Below are 20,038 nucleotides of genomic sequence, written 5' to 3'. Positions count from 1 at the left end.
ATAAGTACAACTACAGCCCAAAAAACCCCCCCGCCACCAAGGCCGCTGTCCCTTACTCAATAAAACTTTTTGATTTCCGCTGGAATAGACGAAACTTTTTAATGCGGATGTTCTGCCAGAAGCAGCAGCAGTGGAAAAGCGGAACCGAGCGGAATAAAAAGTGAGAGACGAAATCGAAATCAAATCAAACCAAATTGAATCGAATCGAATCAAATCCAAGGCAAAACAAAGGGAAAAAGAAAGAAAAAGCAGAAATTTAAATGCAGAATCGTTAGCAATGCGAGAAGACTAAACACCTGCCAATCGCCCTCAGTTCCATTTTAATTCAATTGGATTACCTTTCACTCGCACGCCGAAGGGAAAAGGCTTTCCCTTTTTGGGGGACACTTGCCACCGCTGAGTGGCTGCCATCGCCATCGCCATCGCATCCACCATCGCCATTCCAGACCATCGCATCGCGTGGGGCTTCTGTATCGTTTTTGCAAATTCGCGATTAATGCAGGAAAACCAACACCAGCCACCACCCACCAACCACCACCCACCACCCACTACCCTTGCAGCTCCCATTTTCACTGCCTTTTCCAATCACTCAAATGGCACAAGTATTTTAACACAAATAAATAACGACGCAGCAAAGTGAATGAATGAATGAATGGAACTGTGAATGAAATGAATGAGTGGGGGAGTGACTCATGTAAATACAATATAATACAGCATTTTATTGAAACATTTAAATGCTTGACTTAGTTGGAGCAAAAGCAGCTTCCACTGTGCCAACAATCTGGAGTAACTAAACTTCGGAAAATAAATACCATTCCGCTATACAAATACCATTCATTTGTATCTTGCTTGGAAGTAGATTCATTCACTCTCAAACTACATAAACTCACAAATTCATCTGGACACCACTCAGCCCACTCAAAGTGGCTCCACCGCAACGAAACCTTCGATTAACCCCGGCTTGGAGCGGAATAAGCACCGAAAGCGAGCCATTAACAACCTCAACTGCACTTAAGCCGGGAACCCGAGACGCCGACCAAGTGGGGAAGCTTCCAGCATCCACGGCTCAGCCGGAGAACAATGGAGGACGACCTGGCAGCGCTCGTGCCAACTCCTCGAGAGTTTCGCCGGCCAGAGCGGAGGAGGGGCAGCAGATGAAACCGAAACCCCAGCCGAAAGCGGAGACAAAGCCAAACAACGACAGGAGCAGGGGCACAATCACCGGAAGAAAAGAGGAGGAGGAGGAGGAGGAGGAGGCATGCAGCTGGAATCTGATAGGAACATCATCTCGAGCATATCCGGCAAGTGCAAGTGCGTGGAGCTGGATGGAGAAGGGCATGGGTATAGGGATGGGGATGGGGATGGAGATTACGACCATGATGATTTCGGGGAGGAAATAAGTGAAAGCGAGTGTTGACGCTTCCAGCTGCGGGGTTAATAAGCGATTTAAGCGACGCGATAACGAGTTGTGGAGTACACAAAGTGCTCTTCTCCTCGACGCCCTCGTGCAACTCCACTTCTGGTACAAGCTCCTCGATGGGGATTAAGCTGATGCCAGGACACACTGCGGAAAATATTGTGTCACTTGAGGGAAAATTAACCTTATAACTCTTACAAAACAAAATGAATCAATGAATGCTCATTATTTAATAACATTTAATTTAAGAGTACTCTTTGTATATTTTTTATTAAATCTACAAAATTGACAGCAATTTTCTGCAAGTGGAAATCCTAAACCTCTTTTAACCTCCTGCCTTTGTATTGGCCCGCTAATGGATGTGACAAGGCATGTCCTGGCTGATCCTGCGACGTTCCTGATTAAGTGCAACTTTGACGTCGAACGGTTTAATTGCTGGAACACCCAGGCAGCTGCCCCCGCTCCTCGTCGACGCTTCCTCCATTAATGAGCCATAGATTTGGCATTCATCCCTCGCCCGTTTGCTTGAGCGGGGGAATCCTTCGACGCGGGCCAGAGGCTCCTGGGCAGGCACTGCGATTCGATCTCCGCCCGAGATCCATGTGCAAATTCGATCATTTCAATCTGCTTTCCATGTCCCCTGGCATGACCTGGCATCTGCCGTCCCCAGCACGCGCATCCTTTTTGTAAACACCAGGACAAAGGACTCGGGACTCTCGGCACACACACACATGTTGTCCCGACAGGAAGCGCACTGATTGAGGGGCAAATCTCGGCTGCTCACCCTCCGAAATCCTTGGGCCGGGGAACAGATGTTTTCGCCGAGGACGAGGACAGGATCGCGTGTGCCGCCAGCAAATCGGAAGTGCTTCCCCCGCCTCTCTCAGCTCGCCTTTATTCCCGATCCTGCTCCTCTTTGATCTCTGGAGGCATTTAACCTACGAAATAGTTTTGGTTTTCGGTACCGCAAGATTTATTATTATTGTTCTACATTCTGTTCTTCCCCGGAACCCGATTGTTTTGCATCCCAATTATGGCACACACGACTTGACCCCCGACAAGTGGGCTCGCAGGGGGGCTGGTGAGGAATGCGGGGTCGGGGGCACGAGACATTTCCCCCTGAGTTTCGAAAAACGTGGAAATATTTAAATGTTTTTAGCATTTAAAGAGAGTTTACACCAAATTAGTTTGCGAGTGCCTATGAAACCGTTTCCCATTTTGACTAGCCAGCAGATTCCTGCACCTCCTTCCCAGCTCACTGGCCACTGTGAATCCACTCCCGCCGTGCTCACTGACCTGTTAGGGTGCTGATAAGTTCCTGGCCAGGATCGTGCTCCTGCTCCTGCTCCTGCACCTTCGCCGACCTGCAACCATATCGAGTAATTAGATTTCGGAGCCAACCCATGCACTTTCTCTGTGTGCTTTGGCTTCGTGGCCAGGTAAACAGGTTTTTCGATGGGCGGGCAGGTTGGCAGGTGGGCGGGTGGGTGGACTTTCTAATTAGTGCACCGCAAAATATGAGCCTGACCACCATCAGATACTGCTGCTGCTATCCTGCCGCCTGGTCTCGTAAATCCCGGCCTGGCAGCCGGAGGTTCAATTAAATTTCGACTTGCGAATCAATAAACCAGCAACATTTTCAACACAATTCATTTAGCGCTCGGCAGGAGGAGGAGGAGGAGCATGAGGATCAGGAGCAGATGTGTGCACCTGGTGGAAATCAGAGTGCCGAGGATACGAGGAGCGCGTGTGCAACTCGACACCGGAACAAGTGGCAGCTATGCCAAGGATGGGGAGGAGGAGCAGCCAGAACCACAGTCGAACCCCATAAGTATCTTCCTCAATTGAAGGTTTTCATGTGCCAGTTCTTCTTAGCCCTGCTGCACTGTACTTGGCCAAATGAAGCACTGTGTGCTTAATGCGCAGCGAGGAAAACATTTGGCAGCAGTCAATTTGATGAGGTCAGAAGAAAGGAGCCCAGAGAAAGTAGCCAAAGGAGGGGAGCCGGGAGACACGCGCAACTGCTCCCTTGCAGGAGCAAGCAACCACAGAATCTCCAGCTCCAGTTTCACAAGTTGGCACAACAAGGAGCAGGGGAAAAGGAAGAAGGAACGAGGAACAAGCAACACGGATCGGAGAACCACATGGACAATGAGCTCGACTTCCTGTGGATGGACGACGAAGGGCATCGGCGAATCGGCGCACTGCATTAATTGGTTCAGTGATTTTTTATGGCCAACTGGCAGCGTTTCAGAGGTTGGAATAAGAAAGCTGGAACAGGAATTACTCGAACCTAGAACCTCGAAGCCAGGACCTGTCGACCGCAGGCACAGGATAATCGAAGTGTGGCGGTGGCCGTGGAAAGGGTGGAAGCGGAGGTAGGACAGCACTGCAGCCTGTCACATGTTTGTAACAAAGATGCAGCCGTGCTGATAAAGAGGAACGCCAAGGATGCGCCACAAAATATAGGTGCACTGCGACCAAAAGTGGGTACAACAGTTGGTATACCCCAACTATTCATTCTGTCTGCGCTCCTGCGGCATTTGAGGAGTAAATACATGAGTGAAAGTCACTGATGCTGCTTGAAATATACATATATTTGTAAAAGCAACCCCTTTTTTGTGGCAGTGCAGCTACCCTTGGCCCGAACCAGTCTCAGCTGCGGTGGAAAGCGGAGAAAGGAGCGGCTAACGAGCGGAAAACACGATATTACAAGCAGCCCATGCAGATAACTTGTGGCCCAGAAGAACCTCGAACGCAGGGCTCGCAGCCAGGACCTCTGGCACGCTCCTCGTCCTGCCAGATGAAGATGAGATGGCAGAGCAGAGCAGTGGAGTCGCTCGCAGTCGGCGACAAATCTCATTAAAACTGAATCGAAATGGTAATTCGAGTTGTTCACAAACAGAGCCGATGCAACTGCGATTCCGTTTGCGATTGAGTTGATAGCCCATGTGTGCTAGTAGTGTGCTTGTGTATTTGTGTGCTCCTTATCCTAGCATCCTTGCATCCTGGCATCATCCCTACATCTTGTACCTCGACCCTGCCGAAGACTTTGTTTGCCAAGATGACAGGAGGAGGGGCAGCAGGAGCAGCAGGAGCAAGGTGTGATTTGGCGGCCGCCATTGTCTGCAGGATGCGCTGCCTGTGTTTGCCGCTCGGCTTCCAATGCGGGCAGGTGGTTTTCAGCGGCATCAAGGGGAAGGGTGCCAATGTGCCAGGGGCACGAGGATGCGAGTTCCAATCGATTGAAGTTCCCAGTCTACTTGGGCCTAATTGCAATCTAAGTGCTCGGCTGCTGTGTCGTCGCGAGTCAAAGGACCTTAAAGGACACTTCAGTGGCAGTTCAAAACGCACAGTGCGCTGGAATTTATGTCTAATAATTGGATTGAATTTAAATAAAAGGATATATGCCATAATGACGCCTGATTGCCATAGGATCTCAATGACCTGCCAGGTAAGTACCAATAATTTGGTTTATGTAACAAAAACTTGAAGTGTTGTTTATGAGCATTTACAAGCTGAAAATGTTTATGCATATTATGTAAATTGCCTTGCAAATATGTCAATTACATTTGAGCCTTTGCCTATTGGCCATAAATGTAAGACAATGCCAAGCTTTAATTAGCCCAAGAAGCTCATGTAATGAACTGCAACAACTGGAGGCCTCAAATAACAATGCAAATAAAGTACAGCTAAGCTGTGAAAATCAAACATTTGCCCACAGGCATTACGTAATTCGAATTTTCCCAGCATTTCCCAATTTTGTCCCGCACTTTGGGCGCTGTCATCTTGATTGCATTTCGGTTGGGCATCCACTCTCCATGTTTTTCAATTAACCAGCTAACCAGACAATAGATTATGACATGCGGATTAGGAGTGATTATGAAAAATTACAATTCAATTAGGTGTATTTATTCAAACATCGAGTTCGGTAGCCCGCCCGCATGAATGATTGAGGGATGGATTGAGGGGCTGTGATTGCATGATTGATGGATGGACGGACATCGGCGGGAATTAAATTAAATGCAGCGCGAGTGTCGCTTTTAATTAGTCCTGTCCACCCCGGAAAATCCGCGAGAGTTACGCAAAAACTGAGCAGCATTTCCGCACAGCTACTCCCTTTCACGACTCTTCGCGATTGTTTTCCATTAAGCTGAATAATTAGCATTCCTTTTCGCAGAGGTGCGCGCAAGTTTCCTCGCCAGTTTCCCAGCTTTCCCAGCTTCCCAGCCTTTTAGCGCAGCTCCGAAATTGATTTTGACACCTGAAAACTGCACAAACTTCTGGGCGAAGAACTTTCGGGCGAGGAAAGTTTTTTGTGTGCAGCGAAATGGATGAGGCGCCTAACAAAAACAGAATTAAACATAAAGAGCGGCTGATTCGAGGAGGAAGTGTACCTGGGCTGCCAGAGGAAATCGCACCGACGACTTCCATTTGAGCAAATAACTTTTTGTCCCGAAGATTACAGGAGCATTACAGGACTGGCTGACCTGCGACCTGCGAGACAAGTCGAAATTGCAGTCGAGGCTGATGGGGAATTATGGGAGCCCAGGGGATGGAACTTGGCAACCCACTTCTTGTTTGAGCTGTGGAAATAGTCTTACACGGCGACAAAAGTTGTGTGCTTCAATTGGAATCAATTAGTAAGTTCAAGTAGCTAATAAAGCTTCTGTTCTAGCATGCTAGTTACTTCTAGTAAGTTGTATAAACTCATATCTATAGATCTTTTTCTTTGTGTGTATGCACTCCGAAATAGATGTGCAGTGGGGGGCGGCATGTGAGTGTGTGTGAGTGCGGTTAGGAGGGCGTGGCAGCCGCAATTGATGTGGCAATATTTGCTGCACCTAGTTGGCCGCGTCTGCAGCCGCCCCGTTTCCTCCCGAGGGAACACGCGTCGTATGCGCAACTTGTGCAGTTTATTGAAAAACTTGCCTAATTTATGGGTGGCGTGGCAGGAAGTGGGGCGCACCAAGTGGGAAGAGCTTCCTTTCCCCACTGGTTCTTTGACTTTTCTAAGCAGCGACTGACAGGCCAGCAAATTATTATGCTAAGAATGCGCAGTGAAGAAAAGTCGTAAACAATTCAGGGAAACGAACTCCGTAAACGCAATTGAGTTAAAAGTGAGGCGAACAATTTAATTGGGGGAAATGTGCGCCCGCTCTCTGAATTGGCATTGAATGCAAAACGAATTACCGAAGTGATTCACCTACCCTCTCGACAGATCCATTTAACTAGTTCCCCGGGCAACGGCGACATCCTGCCAAGGGTCATGGCCAAGCCCGTCGCTCTCGAATGGAGAAATCAAACAGATGTACGAGCAGCAGGATAAACAGTCACTCCGCTTCAAGAGAATGCCTAATGGCGCAGTAATCAAAAGTCATTATGTGAAAGCAGCAGCCAAGGACACGCCGCATCGCCACAAAAGGGAAAATTACGCGTATTATGACCACAAGCAGTGATGTCCAGGACACGACTTGGGAATCAGGAGCAGGGCGGGAAGCCAAAGCCGAAAAGGGGCGCGTCTCGAGGGCCCAGCCCTCGTGTTCGCCGCTGTTAATTTGTTTGTCGAGCTGGGGAAGCTCAGAATTCGCCACATCATGGTGACTGGCCACGAAGTTTGCCGGGGGAATCCCTGGGCAGCAGCCGGGGTCGCCCTTCAGGTTGGGAACTAACCCGCGGATTAGGCTCAGCTGCACGCACAGCCCGGAAAAGCGGAAAAGCGGAAAACCGTGGGGAGCAGTTCTCTGAATCTGGATCTGAATCCGCGTGGAAGGGCCAAGTGCAGGGAACATATGCGTGCGGATATATCCTGAAACGGAATGCCAGGACACGTGCTGCGGCACAAGAATCGGGATTAGTTTCTCCAAAGAGGAGAAATCGAGTTGAAAGCGTTATTGGGGGAAACTAAAACAAGAAAGTGTCACACTCAGAATGGAAAGTAAGGTGAAAGGATGTGACAAGCGAGCCTCCAAATCTACATACAGTGAAACTTAGCTCAGATGGAATCATTCTTGAATACTAAGTTTCACACCTATATACATTCTTGTGCAAGCAAGTTAATGATAGAATCATTTCTATGCAAGGGAATAGCAATCTTTGTCGAAATCTTGAAATACTAATGAATCCAAATCGACAGAAGTTTCCAGAACTCGATCAAAAGTCTTCTTAATCATAATCCACCTTATGGATCCATTAATTAACTCGCGGAAAACGAGTTCAAGGAACCTAGCATCAGTGGAAACAACCCCGTGATTCTGGACCCAGTTCTGCAGAAAGTTGATTTGAAATATTATTTCAACAGAAAGCTGAGTTGTTTTGTAATAAATTGCCAATCACTCAGTGGCCATTTGGAGGAAACCACCATCCACCAGCCATCCAGCCATTCATCCACCCACTCAGCCACTCGATTACAGTCCATGGAAGACCCTCTTCGTCACGGCATCAAGTATAGAACATTATTAAGTGATCCCCAGTCTAATGGGGATGGCGGTGATTTTAGCGATGTTGTTTGTTTACCTGCCCGCCGATTGAAATAAACTCTCGTGCAATCCCCCGAAAATAGAATCAGCTTTCCACTGGCCTGGTAGTGGCATCGGGGAGCCGGGAAATCGAAGGGGCCACAGAAACCGACCGAATGCAAATGTGTATAATCTCGGGGGCACACGACGCTGGCGATGACGTGGCGCTAACGTCACCGATCCTCTCACGCGCTTAAATATATTTATTTGTTATTTTCGGGTGGGAATTATTTATCTGGTTTTGTGGCTGTGGGATCTTAGTGGCTGCATCATCGCCACCACAGTGACGTCACTTGGATCGCTCAACTGGTCGTTTGCCCGTCCTGCATCCCTTTCTAACCGTCTGTCTACAGATCAGTGGGTGGTAATCACATTTCTACGAAGAATTCGGCTGCGAGTGCAGAATCTCTCGATGACCTGGTTGATGGACCAGGAGCTGGTCGGTCCCTCTGTCCGTTTGCGTTTTTTGTCTGCTCCACGCGGCTTTATTTATTTGTATTCATCGGAAAATTGCGCCTTCTTTTCGCCCAACGCCCCCACATAATGAGTCCACTTGGCGCAGAGTTATATTCCGGTGGTTCCCGCGTCTTTATGTTGTGATCTTGGTCGGATTGTTAGAATAATCCAATATTCTGACGGATAAACACTATGATTTTTCAGAGAAAGAGTTTCTCTGATCAAAGAACTGAGAACGTAATCAAAGAGGTTTAATGTCGTGCGTCGTTCTTGAGGATGAGAAATAGGCCTCAAATCTTATCCCAGCTCATTATTCCCATTATCTTATAGTTGCTATATTGCCAGCATTAGTTAGAAACAAACATTGTATCATTAATACATGCCAATCAAGTATTTAATCCACACTTGCTAGCTCTGATGGGTGATCAGATTTCCATTTTATGCAGCCAAACTGATGACGGCAGATCTCAACAACTGCTGACCCCTGTCAGGCCATTAAAGCATATTTAATCGATCCCATATAACCACTTCCATACCCCGCCTCTGCCAGGTGCTGAGTTGTAACATCATCACTTCCTCTCGCTCACCTCTGACCCATCGGGCACGGGATTTGTTTTTCAACCCATCGATACGGCGATTATGGGCTGATTATGGACGCGCCAAATCCCCCAGCGGAAAGTTCCTCCCATATCACATCACATGGCCAAGTGGAAAAGTGAAACGAGCGGCCGTAGCCCACTCCTCCTCACTCCACTCGCTGCTCCATCACTGCTGATTGACGTCGACAAATTGTATTAAAGCCGTTAATTGGCATTTCAAGATTTTCAGCAATTTCATAAAATTTTACGCCTATCATGTGTCGGCCAATTGGCGTCCGTCTGGCTCTTTGGCTCGTTGGCTCGTTGGCTCGTTGGATTATCGCACCGTTCGCCGGACTGGCCATTGTTTGTTTTCATAAACACCGATAACTTATTTTCGAAAACGTATTTTGAATTATTAAGTTCGCAATCTCCTCGTGACGCAACTCGCGCTGATGGCCTGCGAAGAAATGGTTTCCAAATGCCAGGAGGATCTCCTTCTTGGACCCTAGTTCCCTGACTTTCCCATTTCATTCAGCATTCCGCTGGCCGGTGCAAATCCACAAATCAATGTGCTGAAAACAGCCTCATCGCGATTCGGTCTTGTTCACACCTCGCCCGATGACTATAAAAACACAATGAACATCGCTGAGTGGGCGTATTCGTGTTTTGAGCAAACAGTCGTTAAAAAACGCCGCAGGATATATTCGAGCCATCGAGATTTGAGTGATTTGAATGAATGGGAAATTCGGTTGTAAAGTGTAAAACCATTGGAATGCTTATTGGGTCATAATATATTATTTTACATTTTTATTACAATTTGTTATCTATCAAACTCTTCGTCTTCTTAAGCTTATTAAAAACCTAAATTGTCTTACTACAGGATTAACTGTCTATGGTTGGATCTTCCAGTTGGATGGAGAGAAGGTTCCGAAGCGTTGCTACAACCAGAGTAAACCATATTCGATAGAGGCAAAATAAAATACATCACATTTCAAATAAATAACACTTTGTGACATTTCATGGATATAAGGGGATCTGACTTTATTCTCTGGAAAGAATTCTTTTCATTGTTTGCAGCATACTTTAGTGCGCAAATATAATATGTTAATATCAGAAATAGATTGTCAGAAATAGGTGGCGCTAGCGTTGCTTGACAATCTACAAAAGGAGTATAGCTCCTGTTTGGAAATACGGCTGTCAAATTCTGACGGATTATGGCTATTATTGGTCTATTAGAGCTCGAAGTTAATACAAATAACAGTTATTTTAAAAGATGGCTGCCTAAGCCCAGTTTCCAATGTCGAATCGCATCGTTCTTTCGGCCGTAACACGAGACTAACAAGTCAGACACGAAATAATATTCATTCCTTTGTGTTTTTCCAGATCTTGCTGAAAGTGATCTCGCACGTGTTTTTATTTATAGGGAAATGTATTATTTTACGTCTTTAGTTTCGACGAGTCTACAAAAGAAAGGGGGGTTTGGGCCATGAAAATATCGCCATACGGATTATGGGGCTTTTGGCTTTCGCGGTCGAATTCGGAGCCAATGGCCCACAGCGACTCCAGATCGTATTCCTCGCGAGCACTCGGTGAAAATATGTGCAGGGCAATGTTGCCTAAAAGAAAACGGAACGTGTTAGAGCTGAGACCCCTGAATCTGCATTCATTTCAATACCCACCCAAGTCCATGGCCATCCAATCCCGGCTCTTATCGCCCTCGATGCGCGGCAAAATGTCACCCTTGCCGCGCTTAATCTTGAACATTCGGCGCACGAACTCCGCCGCGGACAGCATGTGCCGGTAGCTGCGACCACTGCAAACTACCAGGTGGTCAACATACTTCAGGTTCTCCGGCATGTAGCAGACGAATATGTCGTCCAAATTCTCCTTACGGAGCAGCTCCACCAAGTACTCAACGTCGAACACTCCGCGAACGCCTCCTGCAAAGGCAAACAAAGACTTTAATTTCAGCTCTCCCTGGATGATTGCCAACCTACTCTTCAAATTTAGCCCGTAATAGTGATCCAACTCCAGTTCCTGCTCTGGAAGTTGCTGCTCCTGGTGGCGCGCTTCTTCTACATCAAAAATCTCCGTGGCCTCCTCATCACGGAATATTTTGTACTTGTCTTGCACGCCGGCAACCAAAGTCTTTTCGGGATTACCTTCGATTTCCTGGCCCTTTGCTGCCTGTTGTGGCGGCTTGGAGAACTCGTGGTGGAAGGAACGCAGGACAGGCACACTCAGGCGCCTGTCGTGCACCAGGCGGAACACGCGGGTCAGCATTTTGCTTCTGCTTTCTGTTGTTATTAATTAATTGGGTAACAGTTGTTGATTCGATACATTTGGTATTACTCGATAACACTGGTAAACGAAAAGCGATGTAATATCGATATTTTAAAGAATTTGAACCCAATTTTCAATTTTCTTATCAGAATTTTTGTATTACTCTTAAAATATTTTATTTAAATTGATCTCATCAGATCTAATGATAGCTTTGCATTTAATTTTAAGTAAATTTAAAAAAAACTAATTCCGAATCTTACAAATATAAAATATTATTTGGCTTCCAACTTTTGCTTTACAACTTTTAGAAAGGCTCATCTTTTCATCTCTTTGTAGTTGATAGAGCATCGTTCAGAACGAACATCAGACGCTGATGGCCATTAAAATAAACTGTAAAAAGAAAATGCAACCAGTGGTAGCTTAAATTTCTGATAAGTTAAATTTTGTTTCTGTGCAATCACTGTAGTTTCAGTATGTGTTCTATTTTTCTACGGCGCCTGGTCACTCTATTTTCTGGTGAAAATATCGATAGACGTGACTAATATTTCAGATAATAAAGTCGGAGGAACAATACATTGTGTTTGGCGAGCATTTGTAAACCAAAATCGCCGCAATAGAATTAAATATTTAATGCGAACAATCGAACTATCACTTGGTATCGCACTGCATATACCGATAGTATTTTGCAAGCTCAAATATTCGATACATCGAGACTGTCGAGAGTTGTCCAGCTCTAGTTTTGCTCTGAAATTAACCAGCCGCCTGATAACCAAATTAAAAGTTATTAAATCGGAACAAATCGCAGCAAAGTGTGCACAATGAGCGAGCAGAAAACGAGTGGGAGTGGGTCGGCGGCCGCGGCCCGTCTGCAAATCGAGGCGGAGTACAAGGATAAAGGGCCGCAATGGCATCGCTTCTACAAGGTAATTGGCAACAACAACTGCGACTGCACTAAAAACTGGTTACAAACTGGACAAACGTTTGTGGCACAATTCGAGTCGCCAAGGATTCGCAACGGATGCGGAGTATACACCTTTCCACAGCTCCTTGGCGCTCCGATTTCCACGAAAATGTGATGAGTGCGCAAAAGGCTTCTGCAGATGCCTCCACCACTAACACCAGTGCAGCGGCGAGCTTTACGTGTGTTCGTGTGTGTTGTGTGCCAGCGGTGTTGTTGTTGCTTTAACAGCCAGGCTTTGGCCAAAAACAAAAACCACTGGAAAAGAATGTACAAACAGAATAGCACCAACACACACACGCGCACACCTGCTGCACTTTACTTTGCATTCTCCATCAAACGTGTGTGTGTGTGTGTGTGTGTTCGTGCGTGCGTGTGTGCTGGCCTGTATTTGGCATATTTATGCTTGTTATTCTGCTATATACCTTTCCCCAAAAACGCTTTCCTTTGACTATCAATAGAGCGCTTGAGCTATTCCGCGAATTCTCGTTTGGCCAAATCAAATTGGAGGCGATTTCTGGGAAGCTCGTTGTGGTTGTGATTGCCGTCCCCCAAAACAAAATACAATTCGTGGAGGGGTGACAGTGCTCTCCACTGAAGAACTCCTCTAACGCACACACACACACACACGCGCGTTGAGCAGGAGAGAGAGGCTCACGCACACAGGGGCACAAAGGGCATGCGTCTGGTTTTTTGAGTCTCGCTTTGGGCTGCTTCTGGTTGCCTGTCGGAATTGGAGTCGGAATCCTCTCCTTGCCCCTCCTCCTCTCCTCCTCCTCCTCCGCTTGTTCTTTATAGCCAGTTCCGGCGAACTGTCTTCAGCTGCTGCTCCTCCTCTGTTCCTCTGTGCCTCTTCCAGCGCTTCCACTCACTTGAATTGGGATTTCACGGAATTCCACTCCGCAGTTAGGATGACACAGTATATGGTCGTGTGTAGAAATATCTCGTTTCTGGACCCGCTCCTCGGCATCCTCGTTCGTCATCCTTTGTGCTCGCGGCGAGGATAATCTAATTTTCCAGCTAACTGGAAGGCAGCCCGCAATTGTGCGTCGAAACGGACTGGAAAATAGCTACCAGCCATTTCCACTGAAATACAGTGCAACTTGACTAAGTCGATCTTGTTAAATGTGAGAATACGCGGCTGGTTTTTAGCTTGAATCAAGTTTAATTTACTAATAATATAACTTCCTTAAAATTCATCTAAGTTCGCTGAATTTTATTTGTTCGTTAGCATGTAAACATTGACTCATTTTTATTGCAATGAAAAACAGCTATGATAAATGTGAAAACATTAAATTTTTTGATGATTACTTCATGAATATGACCGACCTACCCCAATTTTTACTTTAATAACATTTAGCTGTGCATACTACTACATTTCTGAAGAAAATTATAATCCATTATAGACACATATCTGTCTTTATTCTTAAAATTCCAAAACACATTCTTCTAAGAAATAATAAATAGCCAATATGTGTGAACATAAGCAGTACAACCACACTTAAAGAGAATATAAACTAATTGACTATTCATTTTGTGGCTATCGATTCCTTTTGTGACTCAATGTTATGCCTTCTGAAACCAAGACGAACAAATCCTTTTAAGCTTTAAACTTCCAATGTATTTGAAATTTGCCATTTGATAGCCCACCATAGGGGAGTTGGACTGTAGCCAAAAACGCAGTGACGCATTCGGATCGTATTGTTTTGCTATGCTTTTTGCGCACTTTATGTTTAATCATTTCCGTTGAACGGAGTGCGTTACACTGGGTCGTCTCCACTCGCCGCCCCTTCCCGCCTAGCAGCTCATACCTAGCGCCTTCTTGATCCATCCGTTCCATCAACATCCCACCCAACCCACTCCGACCCATTATGACAACCCTGCCAGAGGGTCCTATAGTCCGTACAAGACGTTGGTATCAACAGGTTACCTTCTTCTTTTTCGTATCTCTGAAATCAGTCAAGCCAGTTTTGCATTTCATGAAATATGAAGCTCATCAACTCGCTTTGTGTATATGAAAGGGTATGTCAAATTCGTCTTGACCAAGAAGTCTTTATCCATCGTTGCAATTGTGCTCTGCGTGCATGCAATGTTTTTGTTACTGTTTCTCGATTTCCTTCGAGCGTTGCAAGGTAAAGCAGAAACATAATAACCATAAAACGGTTTGCACGACACGCTTTGGAAGCCCAAGCCCCCGAGATTTCCCCGCCTCCGCTTGGATTTCGCCACTCCGTTTAGAAGGGTCACCTGGATAGCCACCGAGCATAAAAAACAGTATGTAGCTGGTAAATGGCCCAAGACTTAATGTTCAACGGAGCCGAAGAACTGTGTTCTGCAGCAAAATGAATCCAATGCAACGCAAGAATGCAAGCTATGGATTTACATAAGTTTCGGATTGATTGTTCATTTAATATATCATATCTAGTTCGACATAGTACAAGAAATACCCCTCTATACATGAGTAACCTGAAAGTCTTTATCATTGGCAAACATTTAAATAAAGCAACTCAATTATCTGCGCGTATTCTCACGTGACTTGTCGATTATCAGACCTCAACAAGGTGATTGTAGATATACCATTGAGTTGAGGAGTTCCGAGGAATATTAAGTGCAACAATGGATTTCTTTCCGTTTCTAAGGAATTCTCAAAAGTACCGATAGCCATAGCGAGTTTGCTCTCCGAAAAGCTCCCTTATCGGTCATTAGTCCGCCTCAGATTTGGAGATTACGTAAGAATATGACTCTTTGAAGTTATTTCATAACATCCCGGCTGCAGAATTTGCAGCTGATTCATGGTTGAAACATGACGAACTGACAATTAACAACTGATTTTCGAGCTGCAATCAACGCAAGCCGATATTAAATCGCTCTTTCTGCTGGTTACTCATCACCACATGCATGTGATTAGCTTTGAGCCGAGTTTGAGGAGCACTTGTCGTCGCCAGGTGGGCGCCATTGACCTTGTTCCCGGTGCGGTAGTCGGATTCGATGGTTCGATTGGCCGGCCAGGGCACTTTCGGCTGCGCCAGCAATTCACGCTGCTGATAAAGCGGCACCGGTCATGCCCAAGATAATGCCATTACCGACAGCTTGCGTTGCCAACGCCATCACCAACATCGCATGGCTAATTAGTCACGCCCGCCATGTAGACTGGGTGGGCTTTTCATATGCCGCAAGGTTCCCTCCCAGTCCGATGCCCCATACATGTATATACTATCGCTTCAATCGCAGGGTTTGCCAATCCGGGGGAGCCCGCTGTCGCTGGGCCAAGTGGTGAATCACTGCAAAGGGGCAACTCCCATGACAAAAGAAATTCGAGTTCTGTAACATTCTAGCTAAGGACCTTATCAATTCGTTTCTTGACACAGAAGTTTTTATTTTCTTTCACTTTGTTTGCGAGTCTGTCAAACACATGTATCACTTCAAAACTAATTATTATCAGACCATTATGAGTCTGAACGTTTGCATTTTCTCGGAACACCAATCGTAAAAAGCTTAATTGCGCCTTAAACAGTTTCTCAGATTGTATGGCTCTAAAAGAAAGCTCTGTTATTGGTTTTAACAATGCCATTCAATACTATTGTGAACTACTGTTTGCAATTCATTGGGTCATTTCATGCATAAATGTTTAAAACTGCCTTGTACCAGAAAGAAGAGATTTTCCAGTAAGACACTGTAGTTGTTGTCTTCTGAGGTCTGGAACGCTTAGGTAAATAGCGCAAATCTCACAAAATCCCCTGATTTACCGCCTGCAAATTGACTGATAAGTTGGCAGTAAAACGACCGAATATTAATTCTACCTCAACCTTTGTTGTTTTGTGTAATTTCGATTGTACTAATCGCTCTTTTCGGAATTCCAGGAAATTTGTGAGACCTGTGACCGGGAGGCGAAGGAGAAGCAGTTCAGCACCTCGGAATCGGAACGCCACACAAACCGCGGCCTGAATCGCTATCGGGATGTGAATCCGTACGACCATTCCCGCATTGTTTTGAACCGCGGCAGCGTGGACTACATCAATGCGAACCTGGTTCAGGTGGGTCACGTTTTTAATGCATACACACAGCCCCAATTAAATGCCTAATGCGATCAATCAATCCTTTTTAGCTGGAGCGCGCCGAGCGCCAGTACATTCTGACCCAAGGACCGCTGGTGGACACAGTGGGCCACTTCTGGCTGATGGTATGGGAGCAAAAGTCCAGGGCCGTTCTCATGCTCAACAAGCTGATGGAGAAGAAACAGATCAAGTGCCACCTCTACTGGCCCAACGAGATGGGAGCCGACAAGGCCCTGAAGCTCCCCCACGTCAAACTCACCGTGGAGCTCGTCCGTCTCGAGACCTATCAGAACTTTGTGCGGCGATGGTTCAAGTGAGTAGACCTCTTCATTCTCCTCCTGCGAACTATTTGTACATGTGGACTTATTGCCTTCGACTATTTCTCTAGACTAACCGATCTCGAAACGCAGCAGAGTCGTGAAGTGATGCAGTTCCACTACACCACATGGCCGGACTTTGGCATTCCCAGCTCGCCGAACGCATTCCTTAAGTTCTTGCAGCAGGTTCGCGACTCCGGCTGCCTCAGCCGCGACGTGGGTCCAGCCGTTGTGCACTGCAGTGCCGGAATCGGGCGGTCGGGCACCTTTTGCCTGGTGGACTGCTGCCTGGTCCTGATAGACAAGTACGGAGAGTGCAATGTGTCCAAGGTGCTCTGCGAGCTGCGCAGCTACCGCATGGGCCTCATACAGACCGCCGACCAGCTGGACTTCTCCTACCAGGCGATCATCGAGGGCATTAAAAAGCTGCACGATCCCGTATGTATGCGCGACCAGCGGTCGGCGTTTGGGAGTCAAACTTGGGGGCTGCCAAGCACCGCCGTATACATTGCACATCGCTATTTCTTCTGGGGGGTCACAGAAATCTCTAAGCTTGTACGGTTACTAGAATTCATATTGATCCTTTAATTGTTTAATGGAATTATGATTATTTTTGAAAACTGCTGTATTATGTTTGGTTTTGTCTTTTATTATGTGATCTAGTATCAGATTAATGATTATTTTTTAATTGATTTAAAAAAGAAACCATTGTTTTTGGTTTGCAGAGATTTCTGTGGAAGCCCTGATTATTTTCCGTGACTAATTAGAACTTTCGATTTCTCTTCAGACCTTTCTTGACGCTGAAGAACCCCTTATTAGCAACGACACAGAGACTCACACACTGGATGAGCTGCCGCCGCCATTGCCGCCACGCGTCCAATCGCTTAACCTGCCACTGGCCCCCAATTCCGGCGGTATACTTTCGCTCAACATGCGCGCGGCCCAAGCTAATGGAGCTGAGAGTATCGGCAAAGAGCTGAGCAAGGACGCCCTGAACAACTTCATTAACCAGCACGACATGATCCACGACGCCGAGGTGGCCGACAGTCGTCCCTTGCCGCCATTACCCGTGAGGGCTTTCAACGAATCGGACAGCGATGAGGATTACTTGCTGGATGACGATGACGAGGACGACACAGATGAGGATGAGGAGTACGAAACCATTAACGAGCACGATGCCGATCCAGTTAATGGTCACGTGCCCGCAACAACACAGCCACATGCCGACGATGTCAATGCCAACAACGAGAAGCCAGCGGTGCCAGTCGACGAGCAGCACAAGGCGAACGGCATCGATCCAATTCCAGGCCAGCTCCCAGCCAGGTATAAATCTAGTCAAATACAACGTCATTTAAAGCTCGACAATCCTTCTAATCCTCTCCCAATTTGTTCTTCTCAGTCCCGAAAACGAGCTAAAGCGGCGAAAACGCAACGAATACCAGGCCAGCCTGGAGCAGAAGGTCAACGACATGAAGCGGAAGAAGCGGGAGAACGAGGACAACCAGCTGGCGGCAAAGAAACGAAGGTCATTACTCACATATATTGCCGCTGGTGTTGTGGTGGGCGTGATCTGCGCCTACGCATACACGAAGCTAGGTTAAGTGCCCCGTAGCCACTAAGTAGCCGTAGATGAGTAGTAGCAATAGCTGTATGACGTATTTAGTTGCCGTAGGAGACCGATTCCCCCCTGATACCCGATTTCCGACCTCCGATCCCCACCTGCTCGTCCGCCAGACCCGGCATCTAATGCGGGCACGAATCAAGGACGACGTGCAACGGATCGGAAAGGATCAGAGATCGGACGGAATCGCATCGCAACGCCACGCAATCGCACACGGATTGTGGATGGCGGATTGATTGAGCTGAACGAACGATACACGATGCATAAATATTAGGGAATTTTTTATATACGAAATACAAGAAGGAAAACAAAAGAAACAAACAAAACAAAACAAGCAACTAAACTAAACTAACGAAAATCGGGTAGAAATCACGTCAAATGTAGATTTTGCGCAATAGACTGACATTTTAGATCAAATTTATTTTCTACACTCTAAAAATGGATTGATAACAACCGACCAGATGCCCCAAACGAGCCACACCAAATGCAAAGCTCACCCTACTTGCTCGCTATGCTTAAATTATTATGAATATCATAACTACCGATGTTTCAAGCACCAGACAACCACCCACTACACGCTTCACTTGTTGTTGTACAGCAATTTCTTATAGCATACGACCTATGTATATTTATTTATGAAGATTATGAGACATAACCACTTGTTGTAGTACATGGCAAAATATAAAGTGCAGCAATGTGCCAAAAAGAACCGAATCGGAGAATTGTACGAAGTCCTAAACGACTCTTAATTTTACTTTGCCTCCCGCCCACTACCACTAACTTTGAATTGTGTTTAAAATTAAAAACCCTCCCCTTTAAACGAGCACTTTATTTATGAATCGAAATTCAGCTCCATTAAAGCAATAACTTACGGATAAACAAAACAGCTCGATGTACACCTATATCTCGTTTAACGCTTTTAAGGAGTTTTATAATCAAAATTGTTCATTTCGCGCACTTCCCCCGATAGATCTGAAATCAAAATAAAGTGATTCTTTTTTCAAACTGTGACCGTGGACTTGTTGCTAGTGGCTAGTTGCAAATCAAATTAAACTAAAATCGGTTTACTAAGTCGCTAAGCGAAGTATAGGTGTATGATTTAATTATAATCCAGGTTTTGTCATAGCTAAACCATTTTGTATTAGAACGCGAGAAGGAAGAAGGCGAAAGACTATTCAATGGTTTTTCCAGTAGAGTAAGTGTGCAGTCCCAATCCCAAGAAACATATTTATATAAACGTGTAGCGTGAGAGGACGCAAATATTTTTTATATGTGTAACCCACAATTTAACGAAATTCAAGTAACCACCCACGAAAGCGAGGCACTACGAATCCATATGAGATCGGATGGGCCCAGGAGGATAACTAATAAAGGAAATACATATTTATATTAAGTATATTAACAGAAACAACATGAACAATACCTTTAGTAATGCCTAGTTAACTAAACGTCGGCTAAGTACACCAACCGTACACTGAAACAAATCCAACACAACACAGTACTATACAATATTATGCCTATGAGAGAGAGAAACGAGGAGCAGAGAAAGTATTCAAATAAAGCTATACGTTTAAGACATGAAAACTGCGAACCCCTTGATCCTGGCGTATTCCTTGCCATGCCCTTGTCATTCACAACATTTTCCATCTCTTTGTTTGCAGGCGCGGGAACCGACTCAAAAAATCCAAGACAAAGTAACGGCACAGCCCATCCAGGTCAGCACCAACACAAAGAAATAAACTAAACATATCATTTTGCATTACTGTAGCTTCTAATGCCAAAATAAACTATTTTTAAATTGCACACCAAGTTCAGAGTTATCGATTATATAT

The 20,038-nt window shown here is 45.8% G+C and overlaps 2 protein-coding genes across 3 annotated transcripts; one reads left to right on the top strand and one right to left on the bottom strand.

Moving 5' to 3' along the window:
* Window positions 1–10,340: 10,340 nt before the first annotated feature.
* LOC117141385 lies at window positions 10,341–11,326 on the bottom strand. Its single transcript, XM_033304800.1, has 3 exons — window positions 10,970–11,326; window positions 10,652–10,912; window positions 10,341–10,588 (listed from the first exon to the last, which is right to left on the bottom strand). The coding sequence occupies exons 1-3, from the start codon at window positions 11,253–11,255 to the stop codon at window positions 10,410–10,412; spliced, it is 726 nt and encodes a 241-aa protein (XP_033160691.1). The 5' UTR covers window positions 11,256–11,326; the 3' UTR covers window positions 10,341–10,409.
* A 637-nt stretch (window positions 11,327–11,963) lies between these two features.
* On the top strand, window positions 11,964–20,015 carry LOC117139658 (tyrosine-protein phosphatase non-receptor type 61F). Of its 2 annotated transcripts, XM_033302123.1 has the most exons (7): window positions 11,964–12,178; window positions 16,074–16,247; window positions 16,319–16,581; window positions 16,657–17,023; window positions 17,373–17,908; window positions 17,985–18,110; window positions 19,868–20,015. In XM_033302123.1, the coding sequence occupies exons 1-7, from the start codon at window positions 12,074–12,076 to the stop codon at window positions 19,902–19,904; spliced, it is 1,608 nt and encodes a 535-aa protein (XP_033158014.1). In that variant the 5' UTR covers window positions 11,964–12,073; the 3' UTR covers window positions 19,905–20,015. The 2 variants fall into 2 exon arrangements, with proteins under 2 accessions (XP_033158014.1, XP_033158013.1); XM_033302122.1 differs by lacking the exon at window positions 19,868–20,015 and having other exon boundaries at window positions 11,965–12,178; window positions 17,985–19,797.
* Window positions 20,016–20,038: the final 23 nt, after the last annotated feature.

This window comes from Drosophila mauritiana, chromosome 3L (genome assembly GCF_004382145.1).
Source record: "Drosophila mauritiana strain mau12 chromosome 3L, ASM438214v1, whole genome shotgun sequence".
Taxonomy (NCBI): domain Eukaryota; kingdom Metazoa; phylum Arthropoda; class Insecta; order Diptera; family Drosophilidae; genus Drosophila; species Drosophila mauritiana.
This window is presented reverse-complemented; position numbering and strand designations above follow the sequence as displayed.